The 13,494-nt window shown below is 37.8% G+C and overlaps 1 protein-coding gene across 1 annotated transcript; it reads left to right on the top strand.

The window, feature by feature from the left end:
• The first annotated feature begins 680 nt into the window (after positions 1–680).
• On the top strand, positions 681–12,841 carry Cthrc1 (collagen triple helix repeat containing 1). Its single transcript, XM_027952199.2, has 4 exons — positions 681–967; positions 4,973–5,194; positions 7,384–7,600; positions 12,345–12,841. Exons 1-4 carry the CDS (start codon positions 815–817, stop codon positions 12,485–12,487), a joined length of 735 nt encoding a protein of 244 aa, XP_027808000.1. The 5' UTR covers positions 681–814; the 3' UTR covers positions 12,488–12,841.
• Positions 12,842–13,494: the final 653 nt, after the last annotated feature.

Raw genomic sequence — 13,494 nt, 5'->3', positions numbered from 1 at the left:
ACTTCTGATAAACAGGAATGAAGTTTACCTGTGGCTAGGTGTTAGACCAGGAAGGAGCATCCTAGAACTGCCTTGATCTGCTTCCCTGCACATCTGCTCCTTCTCATTAATACTCATCAGTTGAGCTCCCACTAACTTTGGGGTACCGGCTGATCTCTACAGGGAATCTTGTTGAGTTGAATTTGACATCAGCAGCATTACCATTCAACAGCACCCTCCATGTTGCTATAGATGTAGCAGGATTAGTTTTGCGTGTAGTGTACAAAGGTGTACCGGCTCCAACTTGATCCTCCCTGGTGGGTAGCCTGGACCCTGAGAAGCCTTTCTTCCGAATAGAGGGAGGACAGATAAACGGACACAAGGGTTTCGAAAAGGAGATCAAAAGTGAATGCTCAAAGTGAACGTCTATCATTGAATGTTGGTTAACTTCCCTGACTGAGCCTCCTCCAAGGCTTCACCTGTGGTTCCTGACCACAGCCACGCCTCCCCGACTCCTCAGGCGGGCGCAGCACGGTGTCCGCGCAGTCCGCGGAGGGTCCCCGCGGCACTGCGGCTGCGGAAGGAGGGGCGGGCCCGGGTCTGGCCCGCCCCGCGGCGGTCGGGGGTGGGGGCACTAGCCTATTACGGGATGGAAACTCCGGGTGTCCAGGGGGCGGGAGGAGAAAGAAGGGAGGTCTGCGCGCGGTGAAAGGCGCATTGATGAAGTCTGTGGCGGCCTCGGAGCACAGCAGGGCTAGACGCTGACCAGGTCTGGCTTCCGCGGTCTTCTCCTCCGCCTACGCCTCCTGCTCCGCGGGGTCTAGCCGCCAGCGGCATGCACCCCCCAGGCCGTGCCACCTCCCCGCAGTGGGGGCTCGGCCTCCTGCTGTTGCTGCTGCTATTGCAGCTGCCCGCACCGTCGAGCGCCTCTGAGACCCCCAAGGGGAAGCAAAAGGCGCTGATCCGGCAGAGGGAGGTGGTGGACCTGGTGAGTTGGGGGAGCCGGATCGGGGCTGCAGCACCAGAAGAGGGTACAAAGGGCACGGGCGAGGTCGTCTGTCCAGCTCTTAGGGGGAGAGTGACCGAACAGTTGTGTATAATGTATCCTGCGATCCTGTGGTTGTCCTGCTTTGTCTATGTATAAGGAAGGACCCGGGTTATGCGTGCAGTAGAGTCTTGGAACTGGAGGGGAGACCAAAATCAGAGGCCATCGTGGGGCGGAGATGCAACGTGGGTCGGGTGGAACTCGCCCAGTAATTTCTGGCCTCGGGGGAGGCCACCCTTGGGAGGGGTGAGAGAGGGTTAGGGCGGCAATGAGGGTAGAATAAAGATCTTGGGTAGGTAGAGTGGGCTAGAAAATACCCTGGATGGCTTATCTCCTGGGCTTGAGCCAGGGCCTTGCAACGTGTCCTTTGTTGGGGCTGGTGGCCACGTCTCCCTGAAGGAAAGAATAACAACCCCCACAAAGCATTCGTCCAACTCTCTGTAACTTGAAGACTATGAGTCACAGTGGGTCATCTTCCTGGGGAGTATGGGCTGCAATTTACTTTGTTGGACAACCACAGCTGGGGCCAGGAAAGGTTCAGAGGGTTTAGGCCGGAAGGGCAAATGAAAGGTACCAGCACTGACCCTTCAAAGACCCATTTCATTTGCTCTGTTTAGATGAGCAGTCAGGTCTTCAGCCTGTGGCCACCAGGTAGGAGCATCACAGTGGTGCTATGGGAGGAGAGCAAATAAGTAGCCCAAGTGCTTTCTGAGGGGCCAACCTGAGAGAAGGTCTGTTTACTTAAAGCTCTTTCCCTCTAAAAGCCAATTAAACCCTGTGGGGGTGGGGAGGCAGTGTCATGTGGCAAGAGCAAGTCTTTCACAGATATCTGTAGTCCTTGGCACATCACAAACTTCAACTCTTAGACCAGCCTCTTGCAGACGAATATGGTTGATAGGCATTGCAGAACATAAGACAGGAGACATTTATTGATTTTTTTTTTTTTAAAGTTTCAAATTTGTTAAACTGCCATTCTAAACTGGCAGCCAGTTCTATGCTGGATTCAACAGCGCTGGAAAAAAATTCCTGCCGTTTCACACAGCACTTTTTGGTGATAGGCTGTGTAATTTTGTTCCACAAAAGCAGACTATGTGTTCAGGACTACAGTTCTATTTTAAATCTCTAAATTGTTAAAACTGTACCAAATGGCTGTGGTTTGTGTGTAGTTTGCATTTTATGAATGTGTAATTATGATCACAAAATACCCCTTCTCTCCATAAAGCTAGCAATTTTCCCCCTCTAAGGATTTACAGCCCCTGTGGTTTGGCCACAACTCTAGCCCAACTTGGAAAAGCTTATTGTGCAGCCAGGCTCAGGTGCATCCTGTGGCTTGGGTTTGGTTTGGGTGATAGAAAAAGTCCACGCAGTCATTAAGAAGGTTTCAACAGATTCTATAAAGCAACTTCTTTGTATAGGATCTTTCAAAGCCTTCCTTTCAAGTTCCCACCAAGTTCTGCCCCCTGGTGGCTAGTGAAAGAAAATGGGGTGGGGCAAATTTGAGCTTACCGGATACATTTTTGATTTTATAGACATTTTTTTGAGACTCTAAATGTGTTGGGCTAGCATTTTAAGGTAGATGAAGACAAATTTAATACCAGTCAAACCAAGTCCAATAAAGTCATGTGATCTCTGAAATGCAATTTTTACATGGAAACATGGCACTATTGACATTTTGGGCCAGGTAATTCCTCATTGTGGGGATGTCCTGTGCATTGGTAGCATGGTTAACATCATTTCTGACCTCTACCAACTAGAGTCCATTGGTAATCTCCCCACAAAAATTGCCGCAACCCAATGTCTGTGGACATTGCCAAGTGTCTCTTGGGAGACGAAACTGTCCCCAGTTGAGAATCATTAATAGTATGGAAAAATAATCCTTAATCCATGTAGCATCTTGCCCTGAGGAAAATAATAGTGAAAAAAATAAATAGTACCAAAAGAAATTTTATTGTTTATTCCTTCACACGTTAAATATATGTCCAAACATGTATGTATGTATATGTGTATTATGTATATATATACACACACACATATCTATCTATCTATCTATCTATATATATATATACACACACACACATATCTATATCTATCTATCTGTATATATATCTGCAAGTGAAAGTGAATGAAATTATTAAAATGAAAATTAATTCTAATGTATGCCAAACCTTAAAAAAAACAGTTTTTATTTTGGCATGTCTTCAAATACTTTTGCAATTTTAAAATACTTTTGTTACTATTTCTCTGAGTAAATAAATAATAGTGCCTTTTTTGTCTTAAAGTAGGGAAAATGGCAGTATCTAAATTACAGAATATCATGGACTAAAACAAAGATCAAGCTGGTGATGTGAGAAGCAAATTTGTTGGCAAACAGTCTAGTAGGATCCTTCATAGATAGTGTTATTATTGGATTTTGTAATCTGATCATGCCCAATCTCAGATTATAAGGTTAAAAGATAAGCTTTGACATCCTTTTACTATATAAAGAGCCTTGGATGTGTTCTCAATGAATAGTATATTTATACAGAATGATAATATTAGACAATTTATACAAATATCAAAAGTATTAAAGAATTTAAATGTATGCAATGAGTTTTGGAAAGTCTAATGAATGGCACCCCTGTTCCCATGTGAACTAATTCAAGGGTAGGCACAGGAATTGGACAGATGGAGCTCAAAATATCACCTTTGCTGCATGGCTCAGATGTGCAAGCAATTGGGTTTGCTAATGCGCTCTTCCTCAAATCTAGACCCTTGTGGAGTCCAGTCAAGGAGACATCTATCCTGAGTCACAGCCTCATACTAGTCTTTGGGGGATTAGAATGATAATAGCTGGCATGTACAGTGTTTACTGTATTCCAAGCATTGTTCTAAGCACATTTTTTATATATGATGCACTTAAATCTTATATACACCCTACAAAATGGGAATCTTTGTTATTATCCATATTTCACAGATAAGGAAATGCACATCGAAATGTTGAGTAATTGGCCCTATCTTAAATAGCTAATAAGGGGTGGAGCCAGGATTAAAATCCAAAGAAACTGGCTTTAAAATCCATGTATTCAAACTCTACAAAATACTCCCCACTACATACATATAAACAACCACCGCAAAACAGAGAATCCTAGCACTTACACATGGTTTGATATGTGATTGCACCCCTACTGAGGACCGGTGGTCATATGGAACTAAGCCACTTACTTCTTTTTGGGAAGGCAGGGTGGGTTAAAGACCAGAAGTGTTACCCTTGTACTACTTCCTCCATATAAAAATGATTCAGAGGGTTTGGGCCAGCATGGCAAATGAAGGGTCCCAGTGCAGACCCTTCAACAAGTGGAGGAATGTATATCCAACGTAGAGCTGTTACCAGTAGAAGGTAATTATTGACTGCTAAGATTTTATTTTACAAATCTGTCCCTAGCAATTCACTGTAGGGAATAATAACTCAGAAGAAAAAAGCTATATAGATGAAGATTTTCATTACAATATTAATGATAGGAAAAAACAAGTAAATTTAATATCCAAAGATGGTGCACTGTTTGCATGAACTGTAAGAAGAGTATAATTATGAAGTTCAAGTCCCTTTATAACCTCTATAAGGTTAGGAGAAAAAAGGCAGAATATGAAATTATATCTATCTAGGAATACAGCTATTTAAAATTATATGTGCTTTAATGAGCAGTGGAAAGAAACAGGCAAATGAAAACATTTTGTCCTTTTTGATTTGTGTGTGTGCATACATATGTGTGTGTGAAGTTTGTGCAATAAAAAATGATGGAAATTGCAATATTTTAGAAATAATTTTTAAAAGAATTATCTATAAGATCTTACCTAGAACACGGACAAGTGGTTTGAAGGGATTCAAATAAATGCAATTTTAATCATTATATTGAATCTTTGAAGCTTTTGGTGATGAGAGTTATTTTCTCCTTTCCTTTCTTGCTGTAGTACAATGGAATGTGTTTACAAGGACCAGCAGGGGTGCCTGGTCGTGATGGGAATCCTGGGGCCAATGGCATTCCAGGTACCCCTGGGATCCCAGGTCGGGATGGATTCAAAGGAGAAAAGGGGGAGTGCCTGAGGGAAACCTTTGAGGAGTCCTGGACCCCTAACTACAAGCAGTGTTCATGGAATTCATTGAATTATGGCATAGATCTTGGAAAAATTGCTGTAAGTAAAGTCTGAATTACTTTCAAGTTGAAGCAAAACTTTAGGATTTTATATTCGACTGTTAATTTTCTAGGTAGGATTTTATTGTGGTTTCTTTTTTTTTTTTTAACCAAAAGACTAAAAAATAAAATAAAATAAGGAGCAGGTAACATATAACTTTTAACTTAAAATTAATGAAAAAGTTGATAACATTTCAGTTAATTTCATAAAAGTATTTTAAGACAAATTACTTTTATGTTTTTTAACCATAATGTTTAAAATAAGTTACTCTTGTTTTTTAAATGCAAGCAAAAAAAGAGAACGTGGGTTTTCTAATCTTTTCATAAAGTGAATTTAAATTTAAATCAGTCTAAGAAATTCTTCTGTGGCTTCAGACCTAAAAACGGAAAAAGTTTCCAAGAATTACCACATTATAGGATCTGCAAATGGGAAGTCCGTTGGTATTTGTCCTTATTTCAGGTAGTATGCTCAGCTTAAAATTGCTGAAGAGAAGTGAAATGTACCAGATGGGGTTTACTATAACCATTTAAAATTATCCTGCAACATTTTGTATGTGTATAGGGGGATTACTCAAAATAGCATGTCTGATGTCTGGCAAGGCATTTTGATTGCATTCAGTTCTCTCTCTCTCTCTAACTAGAGCTTGAACTCAGAGTGCATTACTACTGAGCTACATCCTCATCCCTTTATAAATTTTTTTGTTTTGAGACAGGATCCCCATAAATTGCTGAGGCTGGCCTTGAACTTGCAAACCTCCTACTTCAGCCTCCCAAGTCGCTGGGATTATATAGGCATACACCATCACACCCGGCATGATTCAGTCACTTTGATTAGTGTTCTTCTAAAGTAATTGGGGGCTGAACAGAGTTGAAGTTGTACTATTTTATAAATCATCATCATTTGTTGATCAACTCTGATGTGATTCCACATGTACACCACAATATCTCATGATTTTAACTACTACTACCACTCCTAGGCAAATAGAAGAGATTTTATTTTTATAAAGTATTCGAGTCTTGCAATCTGCATATTATCCCTGTTCCTCATCTCAGACTATTATCTATAAAGAGTTTGAGACTGACTTCATTTTCTGATAGAAGTTCCATCTAGCTGCCATAGTATTGGTGACTGTGAGCTTTTCTCTGTTCATATGTAATTTCTTAGAAAGCATTTTTTTAAAAATGTTGCCTAGTTATTTAAACATCTGACATTGATAAAATGCTCACTTATTTAGAGTTGTTCATCACGAGTTGTTGAGTTCTTTCTAAAAGCTATCCTAATGGATGTTGCCTTATTAATATGTTTTTGAGTTCTTTTAAAGGTAATCAGAATGAGTACAGGATCTTTTAAAAAATACTTGATTTCTTCAAGTAAAAGATGATAGGGCATAAGTGAAAAGATAAATTTTTCAAAGACTAATTAGAGGAAAAAAAAAAAAGAATCTTGGACTTATGATTGTGTCATAGAGGTAAAGTCTAATGCTTTACCCCCTTATACTGTTTGCTCAAAGAGGCCTAGTCAGAGATTTATGGACAGCGCTAGCCTAGAATGCAAGTTCCCTGAAGGCAGGGATTATATTTTGTTAACTGCTGCATCCATACCAGCTAGCACATAGTTGGTACTTAGTATTTTTTTTAATGTTTATTTTTTAGTTGTAGTTGGACACAATACCTTTATTTATTTATTTTTATGTGGTGCTGAGGATCGAACCCAGGGCCACGCACATGTTAGGCAAGCGCTCTACTGCTGAGCCACAACCCCAGCCCCGGTGCTTAGTATTTTTTGAATAGAAAAAGAAAAGTAAGGCTGGGGATGTAGTTCAGTTGGTAGAGTGCTTGTTTGCCTCACATGCACACAGCCATGGGTTCAAACCCCAACACCACAAAAAAAAAAAAAAAAAGTATATAGAATGGTTGGTTGAAAATACTGAAAACTAGCTGTTTTTGGTAAATCTGAAAGATACATATAATGAAGTGACGAATTCTAAGAAAGCCATTATTTGATTTTCTTAGAGTTCTTATATCTTATATTAAAGTCTATCTCATAAGGAATTTCCCTTTGTAAAAGTTAAGCTTTTTAAATACATTGGAGAGAAGAATAATTAAGTAAAATTCACAATATAATTTCAAAGTCTCTTTTTAACAAACAGGGAAAGTGTTAATCAAATTGCGTTTTTCCGTTTGTGGCAGGAGTGTACATTTACAAAGATGCGCTCTAACAGTGCTCTGCGCGTTCTGTTCAGTGGCTCGCTTCGACTGAAGTGCAGAAACGCATGCTGTCAGCGTTGGTACTTCACATTCAATGGAGCTGAATGTTCAGGACCTCTTCCCATCGAAGCCATCATTTATTTGGACCAAGGAAGCCCTGAACTGAATTCAACAATTAACATTCATCGAACTTCTTCTGGTATGTAAAATAGTGATATTACCTCAGATCAGTCATGGTTTTAACCGAGTTCCACTATCCTGTTGAGTCACTAGCCCGCTATGAAGGGCTCTCTAGTAAATTTGCAGTTTATGGTCCTCCACCCTGGGGTGCACTTCAAAATTACACAGGATCTTTTTAAAAAATGTATGGATACATGGGTCCCATCTCTGACCAATTGACTCAGAATCTCTAGAGGTAAGACCCCAGCATCAGTATTTTTCAAAAGATCCCTCAGTGATTCTGATGTGCCCCAGGGTTGAAGAATCAATGATTTCTTACTCATCTACTTAAAAATAGCTGAGGGAAAAGGAAGAGCCCCCCCCCACTGCTTACCAGAAGAATTAGTATTTCAGCAATCTTTAGGGATCCAAGTCAGATACTTATCTAAAAGACATCAAGGGCATTGCTTCCACTTTTTCTCAAGTCATAAAGAAGATATTTTAACCCACTCTCTTTGCATATAAAGAAGGTGCAGGGAAATTGAGCATCTTTCCATGATATAGTAGAATTATTTTCAGAAAAGCAAAAACCAGTCTCCCAGCCCTCTTTTTGATTAGACTAAAAAGCTTTGTCATTAAGCCCTTACTTGAAACATGTGATGGACAGAAAGAAGCACTTCCTATCTGAGAAGCAGCCTCTAAAACAAGAAAAAAAAAAAAAAGATATAAAATTCCAGGGGCTGGGGTTGTGGCTCAGTGCTAGAGTGCTTGCCTAGCATGTCTGAGGCACTGGGTTTGATTCTCAACACCATATATAAATAAATAAATAATGAAGGTCATCAACAACTAAACAAATATTTTAAGAAATATAAAATTCCATTTGGAAGTGGTATGTTTAGACAGTAGTTGATATAAGCAACTAATTTTCTATGATATTATCTTCAGGGTGTGCATTAATGTCTTGCTATATAATTTAAGGTCTAAGGCCCAGGAACTTTGACTATATAAATTATTAAACAAAGCATTTCCCAAACATTATGTGGAAATAATTATGATCAATTTGGTAGGGTGTTCAAATAATTTGCTATTAATAAGAGTCTCTGTAACAGTGTGAATTAAAAGTTATTTCTATATAATAAAATCACTTTTCCCTTGCATACTGAAACTCTTTCTTAAGGGAAAGGGAAGCAGGTGCACTTAAGACAGCCCATCCCAGGAGGATTTATGTAGCCTTGGGTATGCCTGGAGTCTGAGGAAACTTTGATTGTCATCTGTTACCTGAGTCTAGGAGGAAAACAGGTCAAGAACTCTCAGTCCTATGTATTTTAGGTGCTTAACCAGCTATGTTACATTAATTATCACAGCAAAAATTTTAAATTTACTCATTTGACAAACAGTATTTGATTTGTTAAAGATGATGAAGTGACTGTTTGACTTTCCCCATGTGAGGCTGATGCTAGACCCAAGTTTTCTGGTTTCCTGAGGCTGTTGGATGATGGGCCTTGATATCAAAGTCTTGGGAAAACAGAATATTACTTGGCATTGTCACCTGGCACAGTACTGAGAACACCAGAGTGGGTGGGACTGTGGGCCCACCGCTTAGTTCCCCCAACTTTAGAAGTGCCAGGTGCCTGGATTCTGATGGACTGTCCTGGATTCAGTTAGCTAATGGAAGCAGATTGCTTCAGACCTACATCCCAAAGGCTGCTGGAATGGACTAACCTCAACCAAATGGGAATCCTAACCAGTCATATGAAAGCACTAAGCTTGAATAGAAAACCTAACCAGTCACTATACTACTTTTATGCCAAGATTCATTGTCTTAAAGAATCTGCCAACCTATAGTTCCTCTTCCCCCTTCACACATACCTATTTTTGCCTGTTATGATGACCCTGCTGGAATTTTGTTTTCCTTTTAGGTGTAGGTGAAAACCCTTAGTAAGATGGAATGCAAGTTGTGTATTTGTATGTGGAAAAGTCCAAAGGATATGCAAAAAGGTGCATAATTATAAGGCATGAGAACAGAGAAAAGGGAACAGGGATTTATTTTTTTAATAAATTTATGTTTTTTACTTTTTTAAAAAAATTGTTCTAATTAGTTACACATGACAATAGAATGTATTTTGACATATCATTTGTAAACAGAGTATAATTTCTTATTCTTCTGGTTGTACATGATGTAGAATTACACCAGTCAAGTAATCATATATGCACATAGGGTATTAATGTCCAATTCATTCTACCTCCCTCCCCTCCCTTCACTCCCCTTTAATCTAAAGTACCTCTATTTTTCCCTAGTCCTCATACCCTTATGTGAATTAGCATCCATATATCAGACAAAATATTTGGCCTTTGGTTCTGGCTTATTTTGCTTAGCATGATTTTCTCCAGCTCCATCTATTCATCACCAAATTCCATAATTTCATTTTTCTTTAAGGCTGAGTAATATTCCATTGTGTACATATACCACATTCTCTTTATCTAGTCATCTGTTGAAGGGCACCTAGGTTGGTTCCACAGTTTAACTGTTATGAATTGAGCTGCTATAAACATTGATGTGGCTGCATCATCATAGAATGTTGCTTTTAAGTCCTTTGGATATAAACTAAGGAGTGGGATAATTGGGTCAAATGATGGTTTCATTCCAAGTTTCCGGAGGACTCTACATACTGCTTTGCATCAATTTGCAGCCCCACCAACAATGTATGAGTGTACCTTTTTCCCCACATCCTTACCAACATTTATTGTTGCTTGTGGTTTTGATCATTGCCATTCTGACTGGAGTGAGATGAAATCTCAGTGTAGTTTTTATTTGCATTTCTCTATATGAACATTTCTCTATATGAAAAATACATGAACATTTTTTCATATATTTGTTGATGGATTATATTTATTCTGTGAAGTGTCTGTTCAAATCCTTAGCCCATATATTGATTGGGTTATTTGCTTTTTGATGTTATTTTTTTTTTAGTTCTTTATTTATAATGGAGATTAATGCTGTATCTGAGGTACATGTGGTTAAAATTTTCCCATTCTGTAGGCTCTCTCTTCATGTTTTTTCCTTTGCTGAGAAGAAGTGTTTTAGTTTGATTACATCCCATTTATTGATTCTTGATTTTACTTCATGTGCTTTAGGGGTCTTGTTAAGGAAGTCAGTTCCTAGGCTGACATGGTAGAGATTTAGGCCTATTTTTTCTTCTGTTAGGCACAGGGTCTCTGGGTGCCTAAGTCCTTGATTCACTTTGAGTTGATTTTTGTGCAGGGTGAGAGAGAGGGGTTAAATTTCATTTTGCTACATAAGGATTTCCGGTTTTCTCAGCACCATTTATTGAAGAGGCTATCTTTTCTCTATTGTATGTTTTTGGTGCCTTTGTCTAGTATGAGATAACTGTATTTATGTGGGTTTGTCTCTGTGTCTTCTATTCTGTACCACTGGTCTACAAGTTATTTTGGTGCCAATACCATGCCGTTTTGTTACTATGGCTCTGTAGTATAATTTAAGGGCTGGTATTGTGATGTCTCCTGATTCAATTTTCTTGGTAAGGATTGCTTTGGCTATTCTGAGCCTCTCATTTTTTCAAATGAATTTCATGACTATGTTTTCTATTTCTATGAAGAATGTCATTGGGATTTTAATAGGAATTCCATTAAATCTGGATAGTGCTTTGATAGTATGGCCATTTTGACAATATTAATTCTGCCTATCCAAGAGCATGAATGATCTTTCCATCTTTTAAGGCCTTCTTCTATTTCTTTCTTTGGTATTCTGTAGTTTTCATTGTAAAGATCTTTCACCTCTTTTGTTAGTTTGATTCCAAAATATTTTATTTATTTGAGGCTATTGTGAATGGGGTAGTTTTCCTAATTTCTCTTTCAGTGGATTCATCACTGATGTATAGGAACACATTTGATTTATGGGAGTTAATTTTATATCCTGCTTCTTTGCTGAATTCATTTATTAGTTCTAAAAGTTTTCCAGTGGAATTTTTTGGATCTTCTAAATATAGAATGGTGCATTATCTTTTTAATATATTGATTGCAATTTGACAGAATTTTATTGAGATTTTTTTGCATCTATGTTCATCAGAGATATTGGTCTGAAGTTTTCTTTCCTTGATGTGTCTTTGCCTGGTTTTGGTATCAGAGTGATACTAGCTTCACAGAATGAGTTTGGAAGGATTCCCTCTTTTTCTATTTCATGGGATAATTTGAGGAGTATTGGTATTAATGCTTAAAATAAGTTATTTATTATAAGGAAAGTCTGTATAAAATGGAATTCCCAGATTGAAGGACTGGTATAATGATTATGTTAGAATTTCTTTTAATATTATAAAAGTCCTTTCTTCTATTTGAGTAGCATCAACTGTACAGATACGTGTTTGGAAGGAGTTCCTTAAAACAATTTTTAAAAAGACTTGCATATCTTGGTTCAGGCCTCTTCCAAATTTGGGAAGTCTTGGCTTTTAAAAGTATAGGCTTCCTTTGTTTAGTAAATAAATTGCTTTTTGATTTCAGGCTATCTCTGTAAGTAAACGGACTCTGGTTTTATGATTGAAACCTGTAAGAAAAGTTAAGCTTGTAACACAAAACAGCTATGCATACATCTTTTAAAAGTATTTATGTACCAAGAAAAAGTACATAACTTTATTATGAAACGCTTATCAGGTATTAGAATTTTAGTTAGCTTTATATAAACAGAATTATAACCTAGCTTTCTAAAGTAAATACAAAGTGAATGGTTTTGCTTTCATTTTTGAAGACTTTAATTGTCATTTGTTTTGCAGTGGAAGGACTCTGCGAAGGGATCGGTGCTGGATTAGTGGATGTTGCTATCTGGGTTGGCACTTGTTCAGATTACCCGAAAGGAGATGCTTCTACTGGATGGAATTCAGTATCTCGCATCATTATTGAAGAACTACCCAAATAAATTTTTCATTCCCTACCTCTTTTTTTTTTGAATCATACCTTTGGTTCATTTAAATGACATTTAAAAAATCATTTTATACATATATTTGAGTGAAAAACAAAGCTAAAAATGTTTACAGACCAAAGTGTGATTTCACACTTTTTTTAAACCTAGTACTATCCATTTTATTTCAATCAAAATGGTTTCAGGATTTTTTAGTTGATTAGAATCCTTTCCTCCTATTCACATTCTCTGAACCTATAGTTGGAATGTCATTGTGGTCTTTAGTTTTTCCTATTCTGTTAGCATAGCCTTTTAAAAAAATATCCAAATTACCAGTTTTTGTACAAGTTGTAAATGTTTAAAATTGTTTTATATCTGTTAAATAAAACTTATTTGAAACAAATTTCCTTAAACTAATTTCCACTAAAATTGAAGTTTCCAGTATTTTATATCTGAAGAGTACAAATCTAATTTTGTATTTATTCATTTAACAACTTATGAATTTCAATATGGTGCCATATCTTGAAGAATACAAAGAGAAAAGGATGTCTAAGTGCTAGGAAATTGTAAGAGAACTGTAGGAATTTTATCTTTATTTAACAGAGTAAAAAGACATGGACTCTGGCTTCCAGTTGTTTACCCTTTGGTAGAAAGGATCAGACATACACAAAAATAAAAGTGTTGAAAGGGATAGTGTAGGTCAAAGGAAGAAAGATCAGAAAGAATTCACGAAGGCTGGGTAGGTGTAAGACTGATGAACTTAAGCAAATTATAGGCTTGAATTGGAATTATTAGTATGAACTAATAAAATACTTTATCTTAAGTAAAGCCAGAAAACAGTAAGGACATAATCTTTTAGCCTTGTACTGAAAGGGCCTTCTAACAATGATCAGTCCAGTGACACTCAGATTGTGATCCCAATATACCATTTGCTACTAAAAGGATCTTTAAAAAATGGGTGATTTGGGGACAGGAAATGTATCTGAGCCTGTAACACTTTGCCATACTTGAAAATAAGGCAACTA

This window comes from Marmota flaviventris, chromosome 15, assembly GCF_047511675.1.
Source record: "Marmota flaviventris isolate mMarFla1 chromosome 15, mMarFla1.hap1, whole genome shotgun sequence".
NCBI classification, from domain to species: domain Eukaryota; kingdom Metazoa; phylum Chordata; class Mammalia; order Rodentia; family Sciuridae; genus Marmota; species Marmota flaviventris.
The sequence above is the reverse complement of the archived record's forward strand: the minus strand, read 5'-3'. Positions and strand labels throughout refer to the sequence as shown.